The following is a 20386-nucleotide window of genomic DNA, read 5'->3' on the forward strand; positions in this document are numbered from 1 at the left end:
CCTTCTCAGGGATGGTTTGGGTCTGCAGCCTCTTAGAAACACGAGACATGAAGCAATTGTGCATCATGCAATCACATACAGTGAGGAAAATAAGTATTTGAACACCCTGCTATTTTGCAAGTTCTCCCACTTAGAAATCATGGAGGGGTCTGAAATTGTCATCGTAGGTGCATGTCCACTGTGAGAGACATAATCAAAAAAAAAAAAATCCAGAAATCACAATGTATGATTAACTATTTATTTGTATGATACAGCTGCAAATAAGTATTTGAACACCTGAGAAAGTCAATGTTAATATTTGGTACAGTAGCCTTTGTTTGCAATTACAGAGGTCAAACGTTTCCTGTAGTTTTTCACCAGGTTTGCACACACTGCAGGAGGGATTTTGGCCCACACCTCCACACAGATCTTCTCTAGATCAGTCAGGTTTCTGACCTGTCGCTGAGAAACACGGAGTTTGAGCTCCCTCCAAAGATTCTCTATTGGGTTTAGGTCTGGAGACTGGCTAGGCCATGCCAGAACCTTGATATGCTTCTTACAGAGCCACTCCTTGGTTATCCTGGCTGTGTGCTTCATGTCATCGTCATGTTGGAAGACCCAGCCTCGACCCATCTTCAATGCTCTAACTGAGGGAAGGAGGTTGTTCACCAAAATCTCGCAATACATGGCCCCGGTCATCCTCTCCTTAATACAGTGCAGTCGCCCTGTCCCATGTGCAGAAAAACACCCCCAAAGCATAATGCTACCACCCCATGCTTCACAGTAGGGATGGTGTTCTTGGGATGGTACTCATCATTCTTCTTCCTCCAAACATGTTTAGTGAAATTATGACCCAAAAGTTCTATTTTGGTCTCATCTGACCACATGACTTTCTCCCATGACTCCTCTGGATCATCCAAATGGTCATTGGCAAACCTAAGACGTGCCTGGACATGTGCTGGTTTAAGCAGGGGAACCTTCCACGCCATGCATGATTTCAACCACGACGTCTTAGTGTATTACCAACGGTAACCTTGGAAACGGTGGTCCCAGCTCTTTTCAGGTCATTGACCAGCTGGTCTCGTGTAGTTCTGGGCTGATTTCTCACCTTCCTTAGGATCACTGAGACCCCACGAGGTGAGATCTTGCATGGAGCCCCAGTCCGAGGGAGATTGACAGTCATGTTTAGCTTCTTCCATTTTCTAATGATTGCTCCAACAGTGGACTTTTTTTCACCAAGCTGCTTGGCAATTTCCCCGTAGCCCTTTCCAGCCTTGTGGAGGTGTACAATTTTGTCTCTAGTGTCTTTGGACAGCTTTTTGGTCTTGGCCATGTTAGTAGTTGGATTCTTACTGATTGTATGGGGTGGACAGGTGTCTTTATGCAGCTAACGACCTCAAACAGGTGCATCTAATTTAGGATAATAAATGTAGTGGAGGTGGACATTTTAAAGGCAGACTAACAGGTCTTTGAGGGTCAGAATTCTAGCTGATAGACAGGTGTTCAAATACTTATTTGCAGCTGTATCATACAAATAAATAGTTTAAAAATCATATATTGTGATTTCTGGATTTTTTTTTTAGATTATGTCTCTCACAGTGGACATGCACCTATGATGACAATTTCAGACCCCTCCATGATTTCTAAGTGGGAGAACTTGCAAAATAGCAGTGTGTTCAAATACTTATTTTTCTCACTGTATGTAACAAATATGTAAAGTTACAAACACATATATCACTTTAAAACAAATGCTCAAGCAGTTGCTTCCCAATTATATTCTAGAGAAAAGATTAATGGAAATGGACAACAACAAAAAACCTGAGCACATTACAGATCCTTCATTTATTCAGAGGGATGTCAGATAAGCTTAAATGAGCAGGGGTGGGGTTAGGACAGCATTAACAAATTGAAACTGATCAGGAGAAAACGATATTACACCAGATCCATGAGGCCTTGCTTGAAGACGTGGCACTGAAATATCTGGCTAACATGCCTCTCCTTTTCGTACCTAATGTAACAATTTTTAGCTGATCAGCGTAATCAGTGTACCAACAGATCCCATCAGATCCCTGCATATCCAACTGCATATCCAACTTGAACACAAACATTAGAAAATAAAATAAACATAAAAAATAAAACAGATACAGGTTACACATGATTGAGTTAACCGTGTTGTAAAGGTAACAGGAAAACAGAAGAAAAGGTTTACTACAGGTAACAGACCATTGTCTTTCTGAATGAATGTGCACTGAGAAGTAGGGAAAAAAAACCTTATTGTCTACACACACTAATCATGAGATGATTAAACAGAAATGTATTAACTCCATTACTGTCACTTCGAGAATCTCACCATCTGTCCCTTTATCTGAATATCATTCCACGTTTCCAATGTCTCCATTCCTCCGTCTGAGAAACTGATTTGTGCAAAATCACAGAGCAGGTCTGATTATCATGTGTTCATCGTAAATTTGAGAAAAAAATATTGTTTTTTTTTTTGTTTTTTTGTGACATGAGAAATATAGATCATCATTAAAAGGTGAATATTTCAAAAATAATGCCATTTATACATCACTGTCTTTGGCATGAGAGGCAAATTGATTACAAACTTTACAGAGACAAAAGCATTATAACGAAGTGATCATTCAACTGATCAATGAAGAGATGATACAGTGTATCAAATATATTCATTTGGAACATTCCAAATGTCTAAAGTGCCATTTATGTGTGGACGTGTGTCTTTTCCCCAAACAAAGTGTGTGCACATCCACACATTCCAAATACAAATATAAAAGACAATAGAAAAGTTGGGAAAATTCCCTTTGATGCACATCAAAGACATAAGACATCGTAGGCTTAAAAAATGTGGAAAGAAATATTTAAACGATTGTTTTCAAAATGGAGGTTGAGTTTGTCGGTTTAGCAGCCATATTCAGATTCACTGTTGGAGTCCCGTCTGTCACAGCATTCTGATCGACAGTGTGTGCTTATCTCAGGGAAAAAAGTCTAACACACATTTGTCAGAGGTGATTTAAGGCGCAGCATGGAGTGTAAGAGTCTGAGATGATTCTCTCCATTAGTCTTTTTCTTCATTGTGAGTCTGCAGCTATCACTCCATTCCTCACTGAGAGTGTCTCTGCGTCTCGCTTTGGGCAGTGTCACCTGCTGGTGTGGAGGGATGAAATGCTCTCGGAGTGTCAGGACCTCTTCCCCACGATCGGATTCTCGCTAAAAAACAAAAACAAAAAAAAAAAAAGAAGACTGAGAAATTAACATCCAAACATAATAATCTCTTATGTCTATAAGGATTCTGGATCACTGTTAAAGGTTTTATTACTATGTGTGCAGTCTAGTCTCATATTATTATTTCATGGGCACAATGAAGGGGTGAAGATGAAATAATAATAACTTCTTACCAAAATGTAAAGTTTCTAAAAGCTCCAAAATGATACTATCACACTTTTATTGACTTTCTCTTAGCAACATTTACATTTGTTGCTTAAACTTTGATATTAGTCTTTGATACACAATATGGACAAATGTTTTTGGACACCCGACACAAAGATTTGTATGTGCTTATAAAAATTCTATTCCACATTTAGTCTCCATTTGTGGGTATAATAACCTTCACTGTTCTGGGACGATATAAGACTAGCCTTTAAAAAGTTGTTGTGAAGATTTAGGCTCATTCAGCCACAAGGGCATTAATAAAGACAGGTACAGATCTAGGGGTTAAGAGGTAGGATTGAGGTCAAAGCTCTATAGCAGGCAACTCCAATAGATCTTCCACTCTAACTCATGTAAACCATATCTTGATGGAGCTTGCTTTGTGTCATGCTGAAACAGGTTTGGGTCTTCTAATTCAATTGATGGGAAAATATAGTGCTACTGCATCCAAAGACATCCTATACAACTGTGTGCCTCCAACTTTGTGTTAACAGTTTGGGAAAGAACCACATATGGCTGGAAAAGTCAAGTATTTCAATACTATTGTCCACTTAGTGTAGTTAGGTGGGTTTGACATTTGCATGATTCCTGGCTGTGTTCAAAAAAACTCTTTCACCTCATTGTGTTTTAAAGTGTTTGTAAAATGAATAACAAGAGGCATAAGCAAACAAACACAAGGTCTTAATCCATTGTTTTTCATAATGTTCTTTACATCCTCCAGATTATTTGTACAAATAAGAAATTAATAACAAAATACGCATCCATTGCACCTTAAGGGAAGCACAACGGATTTTTCCATAATACTGAATCACCACCAACTAACCAGTGTGTTTTCTATTTATTATATCACCCAACCTACATTATACTCCTAATCTCGTCTGTGTTTCTGTATTGTATGTTTTAAAGCTAGATCGCAGTTTGAGAAATCATCCAGCCTCCTTTTAAAAGTCTGGCACACAAGTTATAAAATAGTATCTATGGAACTCTGTAAAAACTAGTTGAAAAAGTTTATATTTCAGTTATTTTTAATGTACTGCTACTGTTATCCCCATATACTATATGGTCTCTGTGTGTAACAGGGAGGAAAAAAAAGGTGTGTATATGTGTGTATTTACATTGTCCCTGGCTTGTCCGTGAGCTCGGTTGCATTATGCTTGCGTTTCAGATCTTCAAGGACATCTCTGATCTCCCTGATGGTGCGGAATGTCTCCTTCGGGTCCTGAATGATGAAGGCAGAGTACTCTTCCTGCTCCTTCTGCTGGCCCAGGTACACCGACATACCGGCACAGGCCTCTATAAACACACACCCACACACAAAGTCAGCTTTGCCGACGAGTGTCCACCTTCATTAATCATTACAGTCCTCTGTCTTTTCACCACTGTGGTGTCACATTCAAAGCCACCTCTTTGCATTTCTGACTATTTGACTACACTTGATGTATTCGCCACTCACAGTTATGATGCAAAGCCACTGTTTCGGAACATTCTGGTCATTTAGAAAACATAGTAAACAGGCAACATGTAAATACAGATTCAATTTAATCATAAAATCTGTTATTAAGGAACACATTCGGAGATAATACTTCTATTTTACACTTATGTCATAATGGAAATGTATTAGAGATTGCAGGAAAGGCTTTCCAAAAATCCCACAAATGTGCATGTTTTATTTCTCCACACACACCAAGGTATGTAAATCGATCCCAGCAGACTTGAGGTGAGGGATAAGACGCCTCCATATCAGTAATTGGTCACTTTTTCCAGCCTGGAGTGCATCTACATGTGGACTGTATTCTCTGCACACTTAAATTAGAGGAAAGATGTTGTAATCCTGCATCCTGCTGTTCACTCTGCTGACTCACGACTGTGTAGCAATGCACAGCTCAAACCACATCATTAAGTTCGCCCATGACACGACCGTGGTGGGTCTCATCAGCAAGAACATCAAATCAGCATACATAGAGGAGGTGCAACAGCTAACAACTTGGAAGCCTGTCTCTGAACGTCAAGAGCTTGGGAACTGCACCATCTCGGATCACAAGACCCTACAGAGGATAGTGAGGACAGCCAAGAAAATCATCAAAATCTCTTCCCCCTCTATCATGGACATACACACCCCTCACATACACTTTTCACTCTCCTACCATCAGGTAAGAGGTTCTGAAGCATCCGGGCCCTCACATCCAGACTGTGCAACTTTATTTCCCCTTAAGCCATCAGGCTCCTTAACACACAGGACTGCTTTTCTTGGCTTTCACTTTTTATGTGTGTATCGTTCTCCATTTTACATTTCCCACAATGAGAAAGACAGTGACCCCTGAAAAGTTCAAGCCCACACTGACCTTCCATTTTCTGCAGATGGTGTAAATTGGCATTGAACAGTGAGAAAATTCTCTCTGTCTCTCTGTCATAGTCGATCTCCAGTTGGATGTTCGCCAGTGTGCTGCTACACACACACACACACACACACACACACACACACACACACACACACACACGCACACAAGTTATATTAGATCAATAAAAAGTATGATTAAAAAGACTGTGTCCTAAACGATAGTATCACTATGCATTTAATAATCCGCCAATATAATATCCAGTTTTTAAATTGCTATGTGCACTGGGATTGCTAAGCTATAGGCTACTAAGATACAAACATACATGCTGGTAATATCATAAGGTATTGTTTCTGTACACAGGACATTCTGTATTTTGAGGTCTGATGCTTAATATCGAGTGGAAATTATTAATTAAATAAAAAGGGGCGTTTACACTCCCCAGTGGGTCAGTTGGTGAGGGTATACTTATAATGTTATACTTATAATTGTCTCTGCAAATGTAATTATCACACATGTATAATGTCTAATCCTCCAAACAGGCTTCTGAAAAATATTACATATTACACTAACAAGTTATACATAACGGTTCTGTTGTTGCACTGTTTGAACATCATAAGACAGTTTCATTCCAACCAAATTCGTGAAACACAAGTTGTGACCTTTTGAATGTTGAAACAAGGTTCGACATAAAGAAAGAATTACAGATAGCACCTTGTAAAACTAAGGCCACGAACAACAATATTGTGTCAGTCTTTAACTAATGGAAACGTTCTACCTCCGGTATGCTATTGAGTCAAAAAATTTTAGGATTGTTTTGTATCTCTATGTTTGAAATCGGTCAATAGAAATAAATAAGACTCCTGCAGGTAAGCACTTACATGTTACAATTCCTGCTGTGTGATTATTCATGTGCGTTGTCATAGCTCTATTTAAAATAATATAATATATGTGGTATGAACTCATAATGCTAAATCAAAACTGTCTAGACCAAATAAAAAAACCACAAATAAAAATTATTTTTATTGGCCTAAACATTTTATATTGGTACTTTGCATAATTGTTCTATTATTGTGGGAGATCTGGCTAATGTGAACTCTACTAGGGTAAATGTTTCAGATTAAACTGAAGGGTTAGCTGAAAATAGATGATAAATGATAATGTGTTGTTAAGCAGGATTAGACAGCACTATTGGTCACAACAGGGCTACCAAGTTACTGTTTGTGTGTGTGCGCGTGTGTGTGCGTGTGTGTGCGTGTGTGTGCGTGTGTGTGCGCATACTCTCTACTGCTGACTGGCTGGAACACACCGAGTCGGTCAGTATTGCAGCGGATGAGCTGAGTCAGCACTTCGATCCACTCACTTGCCTCAACACAGTTCCCTGCCTGAACATAGAGGGGCTTATCGCTGAAAATCACCTGGAACATCTAAAAAGGGGACAGACACAGAGAGTGAGACAGGCAGACAGACAGATTGTTAACACTATTCTAACAGTCATAGTTCTAAAATTAACTGGAGAGTAAAGCACAATGCTGCTTACATTTTTGCGGTTAAAAGTGCTCTCATCAAGTTTTTCTACTCCACTGATGTTCTTTACAGAGACCAAAAATAGTGGGTCTTTCCCTGCAAAACACACAAACAAGATACATGAAAAACTTTGAATACTATCCATCTAAATATCTACTCAGACAAACAAATTGCTAAATATAAAACAGACAAGTGATAGACAGGACATTTGGCCCACAAAAGCCACCATGTTTATAAAAAAAATTAAATACCGTATTTTTCGGACTATAAGCCGCTATAGTGGTTTCTTTAAAATATTTACACTCGTATGCACATTCTTCAATAAACCTTTGCATGCTATAACAATGTTAAAGCCAGAAAACATGCTCTGCTGGATCAAGACATCATTGGCAACTGCTTGGTGAAAAACCTAACCAAACCTAAAAAGTTGTGATTGCCAAGTGTTATATATATATATGTGTGTGTGTGTGTGTGTGTGTGTGTGTGTGTGTCTGTGATTACCTTTTTGTTTATGGTATGACAGTTCTCGATTGGTCACTCTCAACCAGCGCTTCTTAAAGTTCTTTCTACTTTGGAGAAAGTTCTTTCTTCCTTGGGCACGTTTGTGGACCTCTCTAAAACACACACACACACACACACACACACACACACACACACACACACACACTTTTTTTACACAGTTATTACACCTAGAAACCTGCTAGCTGTGCATGAAAGTGTAGAATGGTGCTTCACCCCTCTTTCAGCACAACCGAATCTTCTGCTCCGCTGGTACCTTTACACACGTTGGACGAGATGTCGTCTAAAAACTATAGGATGAGAGGACAAATGAGACGGAAGGTGTGTATGTGCATACACACACACACACACACACACACACACACACACACACACACACACACACACACACACACACACACACACACACGTATACTGTTTAAATACAGTGGTGTGAATTTCTTATTTTTATCAAACTAATTTAAATATGAGTAAAAGAGAACACAATTGAACACAACATGCAGTTTTTAAATGAAAGTTTGTTATTATTGAGGGAAAACAAAATCCAAAACTACATGGCCCTGTGTGAAAAAGTGTTTGCCCCTAAACCTAATAACTGTTTGGGCCGCCCTTAGCAGCAACAACTCCAATCAAGTGTTTGTGATAACTTGCAATGAGTCTGTTACAGTGCTGTGGAGGAATTTTGGCCCACTCATATATGCAGAATTGTTGTAATTCAGCCACATTAGAGGGTTTTCGAACATGAACCACCTTTTTAAGGTCATGCCACAGCATCTCAATAAGATTCAGGTCAGGACTTTGGAGTGTCTAGACCACTCCAAAGTCTTCATTTTGTTTTTCTTTAGCTACTCAGAGATGGACTTGCTGGTGTGTTTTGGATCATTGTCCTGCTGCAGAACCCAAATTCGCTTAAGTTTGAGGTATTGAACTGATGGCTGGACATTCTCCTTCAGGATTTTTTGGTAAACTGCTGAATTCATGGTTCCATTTATCACAGCAAGTCTTCCAGGTCCTGAAGCAGCAAAACAGCCCCAGACCATTACACTACCATCACCATATTTTACTGTTGGTATGATGTTCTTTTTCTGAAATGTGTTACTTTTACGCCAGACGTAATGGGACACACACTTTACAATAAGTGAAACTTTTGTCTCGTCAGTCCACCGAGTATTTTCCCAAAATTCTTGAGGATCATCAAGATGTTTTCTGGCAAAACTGAGACGGGCCTTTAAGTCCTTTTTGCTCAGCAGCGATTTTGGTCTTGGAACTCTGCCATGCAGATCATTTTTGCCCAGTCTCTTTCTTATGGTGGAGTCATGAACACTGACCTTAACTAAGGCAAGTGAGGCCTGCAGTTCTTTGGATGTTGTTGTGGGGTCTTTTGTGACCTCTTGGATGAGTCAACGCTGTGATCTCGGGGTAATTTTGGTCACCCGGCCACTCTGGGAAGGTTCCACTGTTCCACGTTTTTGCTATTTGTGAATAATGGCTCTCACTGTGGTTCTCTGGGTTTCCCAAAGCTTTAGAAATGGCTTTTCCACACTGAGAGATCTACAGATTCTTTCTTAATTCTGATAGAATTACATTCTTTCTCATTTGTTTCTGAATTTCTTTGGATCTCAGCATGATGTCTAGGTTTTGAGGATCTTTTGATCTACTTCACTTTGTCAGGCAGGTCCTATTTAAGAGATTTCTTGAGTGTGAACAGGTGTGGCAGTAATCAGACTTGGGTGTGGCTGGAGATATTCAACTCAGGTGTGATAACCACAGTTTTAACAGGGGGGCAAACACTTTTTCACACAGGGCCATGTAGTTTTGTATTTTGGTTTCCCTCAATAATAAAAACCTTCATTTAAAAACTGCATATTGTGTTCACTTGTGTTCTTTTACTAATATTTAAATTAGTTTGATGATCTGAAACATTAAAGTGTGACAAACATGCAAAAAAAAAAATGCTGTCACATTAATAATGTGTTAACACAAAAGTTAAGTTTGGTGTCTTGATGATTTACTAATTTAAAACACCATAATGTCTTTAAATTACTTATGTCGAGTAATGTTTCACTAATAACAAACATACATTTGCATAAAGCATCCATATTTGTCCATGCCCATGTTGATTAGAGTATTAAAAACATGAAAAGTATTAACTTAAGATCCATTTAGGACAGTTAACTCATCGTGACAATCGTGCAATTATTGGATATTTAATATTTTATTCGATTTAAACAAATATAAATATATATAAATAAAAGGGAGGATTAGTCTTACCTTCTTCACTCTCTCAATACATTTATCTTCCTGGAATAATTTGAAGAAATCACACATGAAGGTCTCTTTGAAGCTTGACTGCACACAGAATACATACATATCAGTGAGCATCAGACACATGACAAATGTTTTACAAAAAGTCCACTTTATATATTTTGTTTCCCATGTACTAATACTGAAACAGCATTTTTGGAGAACCTTAATGGAGCAGTCTAGGGTAGAACCTTGCACATCTAGCACACCATTTATACCAACTTGGTTATTTTGGATATTAGGGGCTTGTTTGAGATTCTGTATGTGCATATCTGCCATTACTTCTTTTTAAATAAGTGATGAACATGCTCAGGTTTGATGCTAACTGGACACTACATACATGAGCTCACAGGTACCTGTGATTGCACAATCTCCTGACAACAAACTGAATGCATTTCTGTTGTGCCATTCTTATTAATGGCGTACAAATAGACAGGGAAAAAATTTACCTACTTTTGTCAGTCTCTTCAGCTACAAGTGAAATAAATTGAATAATCCAGGCAGATTTAATACTAAACTCATATCCATGTATACATTTCAACACTATCTATGTTTTACATCTTTTGGGAGTCTTAAATTGTTTGGCTGACAATCTACAGCCAAATAGACAGCATTTACATACGCTGTCAGAATTTACACGTCATTCACTTTATTAGGATCACCGGACCATTCATGCACATGTAATCAGCCATTCACCTGGCAGAAGTGCAAATGCAAAGAATCATGCAAACAGTGGTCAATCACTTTAGTTAATGATCACATGACTCTTTAGAATGAAATAAAGTATGATTTCTATGACTTTGATCATGTCAAGGTTGCGGGTACTAGATGAGCTGGTTTAATTATTCCAGAAACTGCCTATCTTCTGGGATTTTCACACAAAAATCTCTAGAGTTTGCACCGAATGGTGCGAAAAACACTGAGTGAGCAACAGTTCTGTGGGTGAAAATGTCTTTCTGATGGCAAAGGAAAATAGGCACTCTATAATAGTAAAAAGAAAAGCACCTCAAAAATGCACAAAACATTAAACACTGCAAAAGCAAAAGACCACCTCAAATTCCACTCTTTTTTTTCATTTAATCTTTCAATTTTTCTTTAACCGTCCAGTTTTGGTGAGTTCGTGCTCAAGGCATTGGACTCTTGATTGTAAAAGGTCACAAGTTGAAATTCCAGCACCACCAAGCTAAAACTGCTGGGCCCTTGAGCAAGGCCCTTTAACCCCTCAAGTGCTCAGTTGTAAGTTGCTGTGGATAAAGGCATCTGACATACCATAAATGTAAATGTTCTTAGAACATTTACATTTGTGGTATTTTATGGTATATTTACATAGTAAGTACTGTTTACAAATGTGAGAAAATCAATATCTTTACAAATACATTTCTGCTCACCACATTTGTAAAGAGTGCTTATAAGCTCCCTGTTATCTCAAACCAATCTGTCCATTCTTTATTGATTTCTCAATGTTGGTTTTTACGCACAGGGTGTTTTTTTTCACCCTGTCATCAGCAGTTTCAGATACAATCATACCAGCCAGTCTGGCACCAACACCTGTGTATGATTGTATACACTGGAGCTGGCATTCTTATTTAAATAGACGAAATGTGTATTTTGTTGTAATATAATATTAAATAATTAATCAGACGTAAAAGCTTTGTAGGTCTGATTACTTATTTCTTCCCAAGAAGCTTACAATGCAGTCCCCCAAGATTAGCTTCACTTGCTTTTTGTGTTAAAAAGGGGAGACATTTTGACACAATGCATATAGACATTTTGAAGACATTCAACGACACCTATAATGAATACAAGGATACTATAAGGTTCAGACAGGCCAATGAGAATGTAGTGGACTAATGTTTGTGCATGTGTTTACCAGTTTGTTTTTAGAGAGACTGCTCCAGCTGCCCAACGTCTGGATGGTTTTGGAGATAAGTGTGAGGGTTCGGGAAACGTCTGTATCCTTAAAGAAAGAAAACAGCAATATGTTAAGAAAACCATGGGGAGAAAACCAGACTGGAAAATGGATATTTCTTAAAGTACTCCAATTACTTTTAAACGCTTCTGATTGGCCAATGCCATAATTAGGCTTTCACTGATTGGCTTAATTTAAGGAGCAGATAAATGTTTGCATTTAAGACCCCCCCACAAATCTAGTTACACAATATGTCAATTTCCAGACATCTAAGAATACCACAAGCATATGTACATACAACTATATCAAAATATTGAACCACACAGACATCGTTCTGGAAGCAGCACGCCAGCTTGCGGCAAGCACTTCTACATTCTATATTCTGTTTTCATAACCATGTGTATATATGATTGTTTTTGTTCTTGTAATGTCTCCACCTCTGTTTCATCATTGGTTCATGTGTTAATGTGTTTTCCCAGCCACAGCTATCTCCACTTTTGTGTCTAATTCAAATATATACAGTCAAGTAAACAAAAAAAAAACCCAAACAAAGAAAGTACAGACTCTTTGAATTCTATGGTTTTACTTTTTAGGAAATATTTCAGGAAAACCCATGTGTGAAGTACACTAATCACTGCTTCCATAAAAATGAAAAAAGTAATTAGCAGCCAGGTGATGCTAATCAAGTGCTCTTGATAAACTGATTATCAATAAGTGTGACCACCTCTATAAAAGCCCAAGTTTTTAGCAGATTGCTCCTTCTGGAGCATTCAGATGTGTTTAACAAGGAGGCTAGAGTTTAGCAATGCTATTGAGAATAGCAATTGTTGCTGCCCATCAATCTGGGAAGGGTTATAAGGCCATTTTCAAACCATTTAAAATCCATCATTCTACAGTGAGGAACTTTATTCACAAGTGGAAAACATTTGTTGACAGTTGCCAATCTTCTTAGGAGTGGACTTCTCAGCAAATTCACCCCTAAGTCAGACAAATTGGAAATTTGCAAAGCTCAGAGAAATTGGAAAAATCAGGCTCTGCAGGTCTCAGTTAGCATGCTAAATGCTGTAGTTCATGACAGAACAACTAGAAAATGGCTGAACAAGTATGGTTAATTTGGAAATGTTTTCCAGGAGAAAGCCTCTTCTTAAAAAAAAGAAAAACATGGCAGCACGGTATAGGTTTCCAAAGTTGCATGGGGGGAAAAAAAACAACACTTCTGGAAGAGTGTCTTTTGAACAGAAGAGACCAATATGAAGAAGTCTGGCCATAAAGCACAGTGCCAGGCTTGGTGAAAACCGAACACAGCATGTCAGCACAAACACGTCATATAAACTGTGGTGAAGTGGTGATGATTTGCGCTTGTTTTCTATGCATACAAACACCCCTGTGATTGATTTATCATCTGCAAAGTATTTTCTTTCAGTTATCTGCCGAATACCAAGCTTCTGTTTATTGTTTTGATTCTCCGGTTTTCATGTCTCGTTTTGGTTCCTTGTTTTTATCTTTGTCACTGTCTAGATCACATTGTTTGCTAATCACCTGACCTATGCCTGTTTCATGTTTATGCCCTCGGATTATAATTCTGGATTTAATTGCTTTGTATATTTATACTGAATAAACTTTGTTTATGAAAACAGAAGCGCAAACTATAAGGATAAACAAATATTGAAGCAAATGTTCAATCTGATCCCCGACCAAAAAAATAAATAATACTGATGTAAGAATCAGGTATTAAATCATGTACAGTCACCATTAAGAAAGTTTTATATATTTTGATGGCTGGAAAAAAGCCTACTTCAAGTGCTATGTATGGAAGAAAAAGTGTGATTCTTTGATTCCAAATATCACCATCCCAACTGTGAAGCATGAGGGTGGCAGCATCATGTAATGGGCTGTTTGGCTGGAAAAGGTATGCATGTCTTTTATAGAATAGAGTTAAGGAAGAATTCCAGCAAAGTGAGACGCCTTCGATTCAAGAATTATTCACATTAAGCATAAAATAAATTCCACCAAATATTAACAAAGTACATGTAAACTTCCACATAACTCACTGAAAACATGAAGCCATGTCACATTGTTTTGAATCACAAATTCAATGTCTTGTGTATGTTCCTTTATGTGTGCAGTTGTGCAGACTCACTGGATGGTGTTGCCGTAGCTGGAAGGTGTGTGGAGAGACCACAGCTACAGCGAAAAACCTCAAGAACACAAAACTGCTCACAGCGGAATACTGAACATGAGGATCACCTATATAGAATGGATGATGTTTAAATAGAAAGAAAAAATTTTTAAAAGGGTGAATGGGAAGAGAGATAGACATAGTGAAAGAGACAGTGAGAGGTGAGGGGGCAATAACATGGAGAACAAAAGATTGCTTTACAATCAATCAAGAAAAACATTTTGAACAAAAAAGAAAAAATGATTAAGAATAAATATATAATAATGTCACTTAACAGAATTATGACATAATTCATCACAATATCGATGTTAATATAGTTGACTTCCATGCCTTATTCAATACGTGTTTGTTTGTTGAGGGTTGGTTAGAGCAGGGGTCCCAAACCAGTTGGTCGTGAACCAGTACCGGGCAATGAGTCATTTAGTACCAGGCCACACAGCAAAAAATAAATAAATTTGTAGATTGGAACACTAATTTTTATTTTAATCGCATTTTTTCCATTTTATTTTATGACTTTTGCAGTATGCAGGCTGTTTATATATGTTATAAAACATACATAAAACACACACTATTTCTGCCTTTGCCAATTTCCCACTCAGTTGCAGTCTGGTTCTATGCATTAATAAATTAAGCTCTCACATTTTCATTATATATAATAATAATAATAATAATAATAATAATAATAATAATAACATTAATAATGAAATCATATAATATGCATAATAAAATAATATATAGGTCATTGTGCATGGCAACCCCCAGCCCCATGCCCCTGTCTGTGGACAAATTGGCTTGCGCATGTGTGTGCGTGCGTGCGTGTGTGTGTGTGTGTGTGTGTATATATGTGTGTGTGACTCACTGGGAAAGCGGTCTGAGGCAAGCTGACGTAGGGATCGGAACACGTCACACATCAGAGGTGGACAACTTGCACTTGACTCGGTAATGGACGAGAATACTTTCTGAACATAGATCTGCAGGTTCTCCTACTCACACACACACACACAAACACACACACACACACACACAGGTTAAACTTTGTATATGTATGCAAGAGTGTGTTTGTAAGAGTGTGAGGGTGTGCATGTGCTGACCTTATTGACCTCAACATTATCTCCTTCTTTCAGTTTAATTGGATCAATTTCACATGATTTATTGGATTCACAAATCTAAAAAAAAGAAAAAAAAAAAAGAAATATTTAGACAAAACGTATTCAAGTAGGTGTGATGCACAGGAAGCGCCCCCCTCTGGTCATTACCTCATCCAGCACAGGCTTCAGTGTGATATTCAGATAGTTTCGTCCCACCATCTTCATCATATCATCGATACAGCGTGTGGCCAGAGAATTCCCACGGAAGATGGTGTTTGCTTCCCTGCATGGGAAAAGGATGAGATGTGTGTGTATTATATTTATACAGTATACAATTCATAGTATAGCAGTATATTCAAACCAGAGTTTAAATTATAGATAACATGAAGGTGAAAAAACGAACGTGAAAAACATTTGCCCATTGCGATTTACCCCTTGCAAATGTATGTCGTGTAAAGATTCACTGCAAACAAGTGTTAAATATTACAGCATTTAATAACTTGAATAAATTAAATATAAGAATAATACATGATTGAATCTGTGAAAAACAGATATTTACTATTGAAGATATTATAGTATTTAATAACTTACAGAGCAGTTTTATAGATATATTCTCTTATAATACGTAGTGTGTGTGTGTGTGTGTGTGTGTGTGTGTGTGTGTGTGAGAAAGAGACTCACTGCGTGTTCTCCAGCTCTAAGGCAGCAATAGCTGTGAGAAAAGGCAGCAGTCTGTTGTGGTGCAGTAAAAGTCGCACTAAAGGCAGTGAGGCTTCGGATCGATCTCGACACACATCACCCAGAATATGAGCAGCAGATGCAGAGATCGGCTACAGGTGTAAAAAGAGAGAGAAAAGAGAGAGAGAAAAGAGAGAGAGAGAGAGAGAGAGAGAGAGAGAGAGAGAGAGAGAGAGAGAGAGAGAGAGAGAGAGAGAGAGAGGGAGGGTGAAAGCATGTCTCAGTGTATGCTTTTAAAAAGACATAGGGCTCAAGATCAATTTTTATAGATCAGGTCCTTTAAATATAAAATAGAACACTCTTTTTGCTATAAAAAAAAAAAGAAAGGCTTAAGACAGCCTTCATCGATTCAATCTGTCAGATTCGGTCTGCTTACTTAATGTAGCAGGTGTTCTGCGTGCTGTGTGTGTGTGTATGTGTGTTACCTGTACATCAGGTGATTTGAGCAGTAGGTTTCTCAGGTTAACGTAGCTATGTGACGGCAGCACGTTGTCCTCGGTGTAACACACGTTCAAACGCAAAGAGCCAAGATCATCAGGCTTACACTTCACACCATTACCTCTTGGTTGGAGGAGATACCTGCACGGATACACATTTCTCTTTAAGACTTCAGTATTATTCTTACCAATCTACATATTAAACAAGTGAAACTAAATAAGATGTTCTAAATCTGCTGGCCTATCAGAGTCCAGCTGTGCTTATCCCCCTGACCTATAAGCCTTCAGCTACTCTTATTCTACTGGTCTATCAGAGTTCAGCTACCCTTATCCTCTCGACCCATCAAAATGTTGCTATTCCTATTCTCATATTTAGTTACTTAGTAAGAAAAAAGATTGATAAGAGTCCATCAAATGCAGTATGATAAAAAATGTAGAGCAGCTGTCTGTAAATACTGGGCCCTCCAAAACTAATTGCACACTTCATATAAATATGCAAAAATAATTTTACAAAGTACACACAGACTCATATATTACTGGTCCACTCATACTTTTCTCATCACTCTGTTGATCCCAATTCTGTTTTGCCAACCTCTTTCTCCTTATGCTCTCCTGCACTTCCTCATTTCCCCACCACGTCACTTTGCCTTCCTTTCTATTTCCAGATGTCACACCAAATACCTTTCTAGCTGTCTCCCTTATCACTTCTGCAGTAGTTTCCCAATCATCCAGCACCTCTTCACCACCACCGAGCTCCTGTCTGAACTCTTCCCTGAATCTCACACTACAGTCTTCCTCCTTCAGTTTCCACCATCTTATTCTTCTTTCAGTCTTCACTCTCCTCCTCTTCTCCTTCTTCACCTCCAAAACCATCCTACAGACCACCATCCGATGCTGTCTAGCTACACTGTCCCCTGCCAACACCTTACAGTCTCCAATCTCCTTCATGTTGCATCTCCTACATAGAACATAGTCCACCTGTGTGCACCTTCCTCCACTCTTGCAAACAAATGTAATTAAAAAAAAAACTTCTCAGGAACTCTGTAGCAGTCTTTAACCATGTCCTGTCTGCAACTAATTGATGTTTACAACTGGAAAAAAAATTAATAACAGAAAGCTCTTCCTGAAAATAATTTTTGCAGAATTAAAATAAAATGTAAATTTGAGTCTTTTTGCAAGAACTAACAGGGAAATGGGTGCGGTTAAATGTAATACTGCTGCCAGCCACTAGAGGGTCTCAGAGACATACTAGATTTGCGCTTGAACCCCTTTTCACCCATACGTGCAATATCTGGTGGACACACCTTGCTCATGGTAACTTATATGACCACACTTTACAACTTGATCAGCAGAAAAGCAACTCAAAACAGAAAACCTGTAACTGCAGAATAGCAATTCAGAGTTTGATTCCTGTCAGATATAAAAGGGAGGACAATGTTTTTCCTGCTGTACACAATTGATTTAAATTTCACCTTGTGCTTTGTGCCATTAAAAAAACCCCCAAAAAACCCACCTTACCAGCTCCACTTCAGTTTAGGGCTATTGCTATTGATTATTTTAATACTCGAGTATTCGACCGATTATTTCAAAGATTAATAGAGTAATCGGATAGGAACTTTTTCTTCATTAAAAATAAATACTAAATAAACAAGAGAAAATAAAATGTGTCTCTTGTTATGAACAAGTAACATTTCCTTTTTTTAAAAAAAATTAATTTTTATTGTTTAAATTGAAAACTCAACCATATAGTGCATTTAATTGGCATGTTGCATTAAAATGTAAATACAAATAAAAACTTTCTTTCGGCTTCTCCCGTTAGGGGTCGCCACAGCGGACCATCCGCATGTTTGGTTTGGCACGTTTCACGCTGGATGCCCTTCCTAACGCAACCCTCCCCATTTATCCGGGCTTGGGACCGGCACTAAGGCTTGTGCAACCCTAATGGCTGGGGTTGGTTCCCTGACCCGGGGATCAAACCCGGGCCGCAGCGGTGAGAGCGCCGCATCCTAACCACCAGACCACCAAATAAATTTCAAATCAACGCACCGTGTTTTCTTTATGTTTTACAATAAAATGATCCCAAACTAATTTTGAGATTTTCCTCGTAATTCTGACTTCATTCCTCATAATTCTGACGTTTTTTTCCCTCACAATTCAATTTTTTTTTTCATAACCATCCGACATTTCTGAGGCATCCACCAGTAACTACGTGGTCTGCCTGAAGGTTGAAGCTGTTGGTGTATGAACGAGGCTCCTCTGCTTCATCTTGTTCCGTCTCCTCCAGAGCTCATTGTAATACAGAGTTCTCTCTGGGGATCAGAGGTCAAGTTTGATACCATGCCATATTATTGATTGTAGCCAATTTCATTTGCAATGTGTAAAGCTTTCTGAAACTACAGAAGGGGTGACGACGCCCGGTTGTCCAACAAAAACCCTCTAAAATGCGAGAAATAAAGATGGAATTGTGAGAAAAAAAAGTAATAATTGCGAGAGATAAAAACTTAGAATTAGACAACCTTTTTATTTAATATGGCGGCTTTTATATGAATCTTCTCCTGGCTGTTCCTCCATTTTTCATTCTGCAGCGTCTTCTGTGTTACCTGTACAGAGTGCTCCAGGGTTTGGCGGGTTGTGCATCAGTAATAATGGTCCGTGGGAAACGCAGTGCTCCGTGTGTAGTTAAATGGACTAAACGAAGCATCGAGGCAAATCATTTTTTGTATTTTGAATTTTTGTAATCGAATATTATAATCGTTACAGCCCTACTTCAATTTATCCTCATCTTTCCTTGAAGCTTGGAGAGCAGTGGCTTTATGAATTCTTCGCTTTATCAATGTGGAAAACCCATATATAACCTGTAAATAAGACACTGCTGGGAGGGGCCTTATCTCCATTCAGCTAAAAGGGTTTCCTCAATTAAGTTAAACTTTAATCAATTGTTGATGCTAGTCACAGTTACATGAATCAAATGTGTTTGTAGTCATTCTGTGCACCCCTTTGATGAATACAAGCAAAAATTGTACAGTTGCTTTTACTCAGACAGCCAACTGACAGCCAATTAAACCACACACACACAGATCTTTTACGTTATGAATCAGTAGCAGAAAGAAAATGTTTGCTTTTGAAAAAGTGTGTATGTGTGTGTTCTCTTCTGCCTCCACACAGAAGCTTAGCCGTGCGCCAGACTCAATGGCCTCATTCAAAACATGCAGATCAGTATCAACAAGGTCCCTTATCTCTCCATTTGCTCTCTCGAACACACACACACACACACACACACACACACACACACACACACAATATTTACAAAACACTACCAGCAGGAGACTATGTTTAAAGTAGCTTGAGGACACAGAGGACACAAGCCGGAAGAGTCGGCCCCAAAACACAAACATTTTGGCCATTCAAAGAGAGTAGTGCTGAATCCGGATGATTGGGCAGATAAGCTGTGAGCTGACTGGTTGAGCAGATAAGAGCAGCTGCGAGCTGATTGGTTTTTATCATGCACTTCATCTGGTCATGAGCAGAGCTCACTCATTACCGCCCTGTACTGCCAACGCATTTTCTACCGTCTGAGTGTGTGTGTGTGTGTGTGTGTGTGTGTGTGTGTGTGTGTGTGTGTGTGTGTGTGCTCGCGTGCCCACGCTCACCAAGCTTTGTGTACGAGGTCATTTCTCAGGATCTTCACTGAAACTCTTGTTTCACCCAGAAACACATCCTGGGCCAGATTTCCATTATTCCATAACTCCACCCTGTGAGACAAAGAGAGAGAGAGCGAGAGAGAGAGAGAGAGAGAGAGAGAGAGAGAGAAAGAGAGAGAGATTGAAGTTCTCTTTGCAACACATGCAATATATTATTCCCAAACCTCTATCTTACCCTCAGTATGAAAGCTAATAACATAAAAGAAAATCTGTTCTCTAACCTCA

General features: G+C 38.6%; 1 protein-coding gene across 2 annotated transcripts in view; it reads right to left on the minus strand.

Moving 5' to 3' along the window:
- Window positions 1-1802: 1802 nt before the first annotated feature.
- rasa2 (RAS p21 protein activator 2) overlaps window positions 1803-20386 on the minus strand; it is a 47524-nt gene continuing 28940 nt past the window's right edge. Inside the window, exons 9-24 of one of the 2 annotated variants that reach the window (XM_046865216.1) lie at window positions 20111-20212; window positions 16449-16602; window positions 15967-16115; window positions 15454-15568; window positions 15289-15363; window positions 15057-15180; window positions 14159-14265; window positions 11980-12066; window positions 10077-10154; window positions 8022-8095; window positions 7788-7900; window positions 7300-7382; window positions 7041-7186; window positions 5766-5866; window positions 4539-4716; window positions 1803-3204 (exon numbers count right to left, since the gene is read on the minus strand). In XM_046865216.1, the coding sequence (XP_046721172.1) occupies window positions 3174-3204; window positions 4539-4716; window positions 5766-5866; window positions 7041-7186; window positions 7300-7382; window positions 7788-7900; window positions 8022-8095; window positions 10077-10154; window positions 11980-12066; window positions 14159-14265; window positions 15057-15180; window positions 15289-15363; window positions 15454-15568; window positions 15967-16115; window positions 16449-16602; window positions 20111-20212 (1717 nt within the window). In that variant the 3' untranslated portion in view covers window positions 1803-3173. Of the gene's footprint in view, window positions 3205-4538; window positions 4717-5765; window positions 5870-7040; window positions 7187-7299; window positions 7383-7787; window positions 7901-8021; window positions 8096-10076; window positions 10155-11979; window positions 12067-14158; window positions 14266-15056; window positions 15181-15288; window positions 15364-15453; window positions 15569-15966; window positions 16116-16448; window positions 16603-20110; window positions 20213-20386 lie in introns of both variants that reach the window. The other variant, XM_046865215.1, reaches the window with a different exon arrangement.

Source organism: Silurus meridionalis, chromosome 13 (genome assembly GCF_014805685.1).
Source record: "Silurus meridionalis isolate SWU-2019-XX chromosome 13, ASM1480568v1, whole genome shotgun sequence".
In the NCBI taxonomy this organism is placed as follows: domain Eukaryota; kingdom Metazoa; phylum Chordata; class Actinopteri; order Siluriformes; family Siluridae; genus Silurus; species Silurus meridionalis.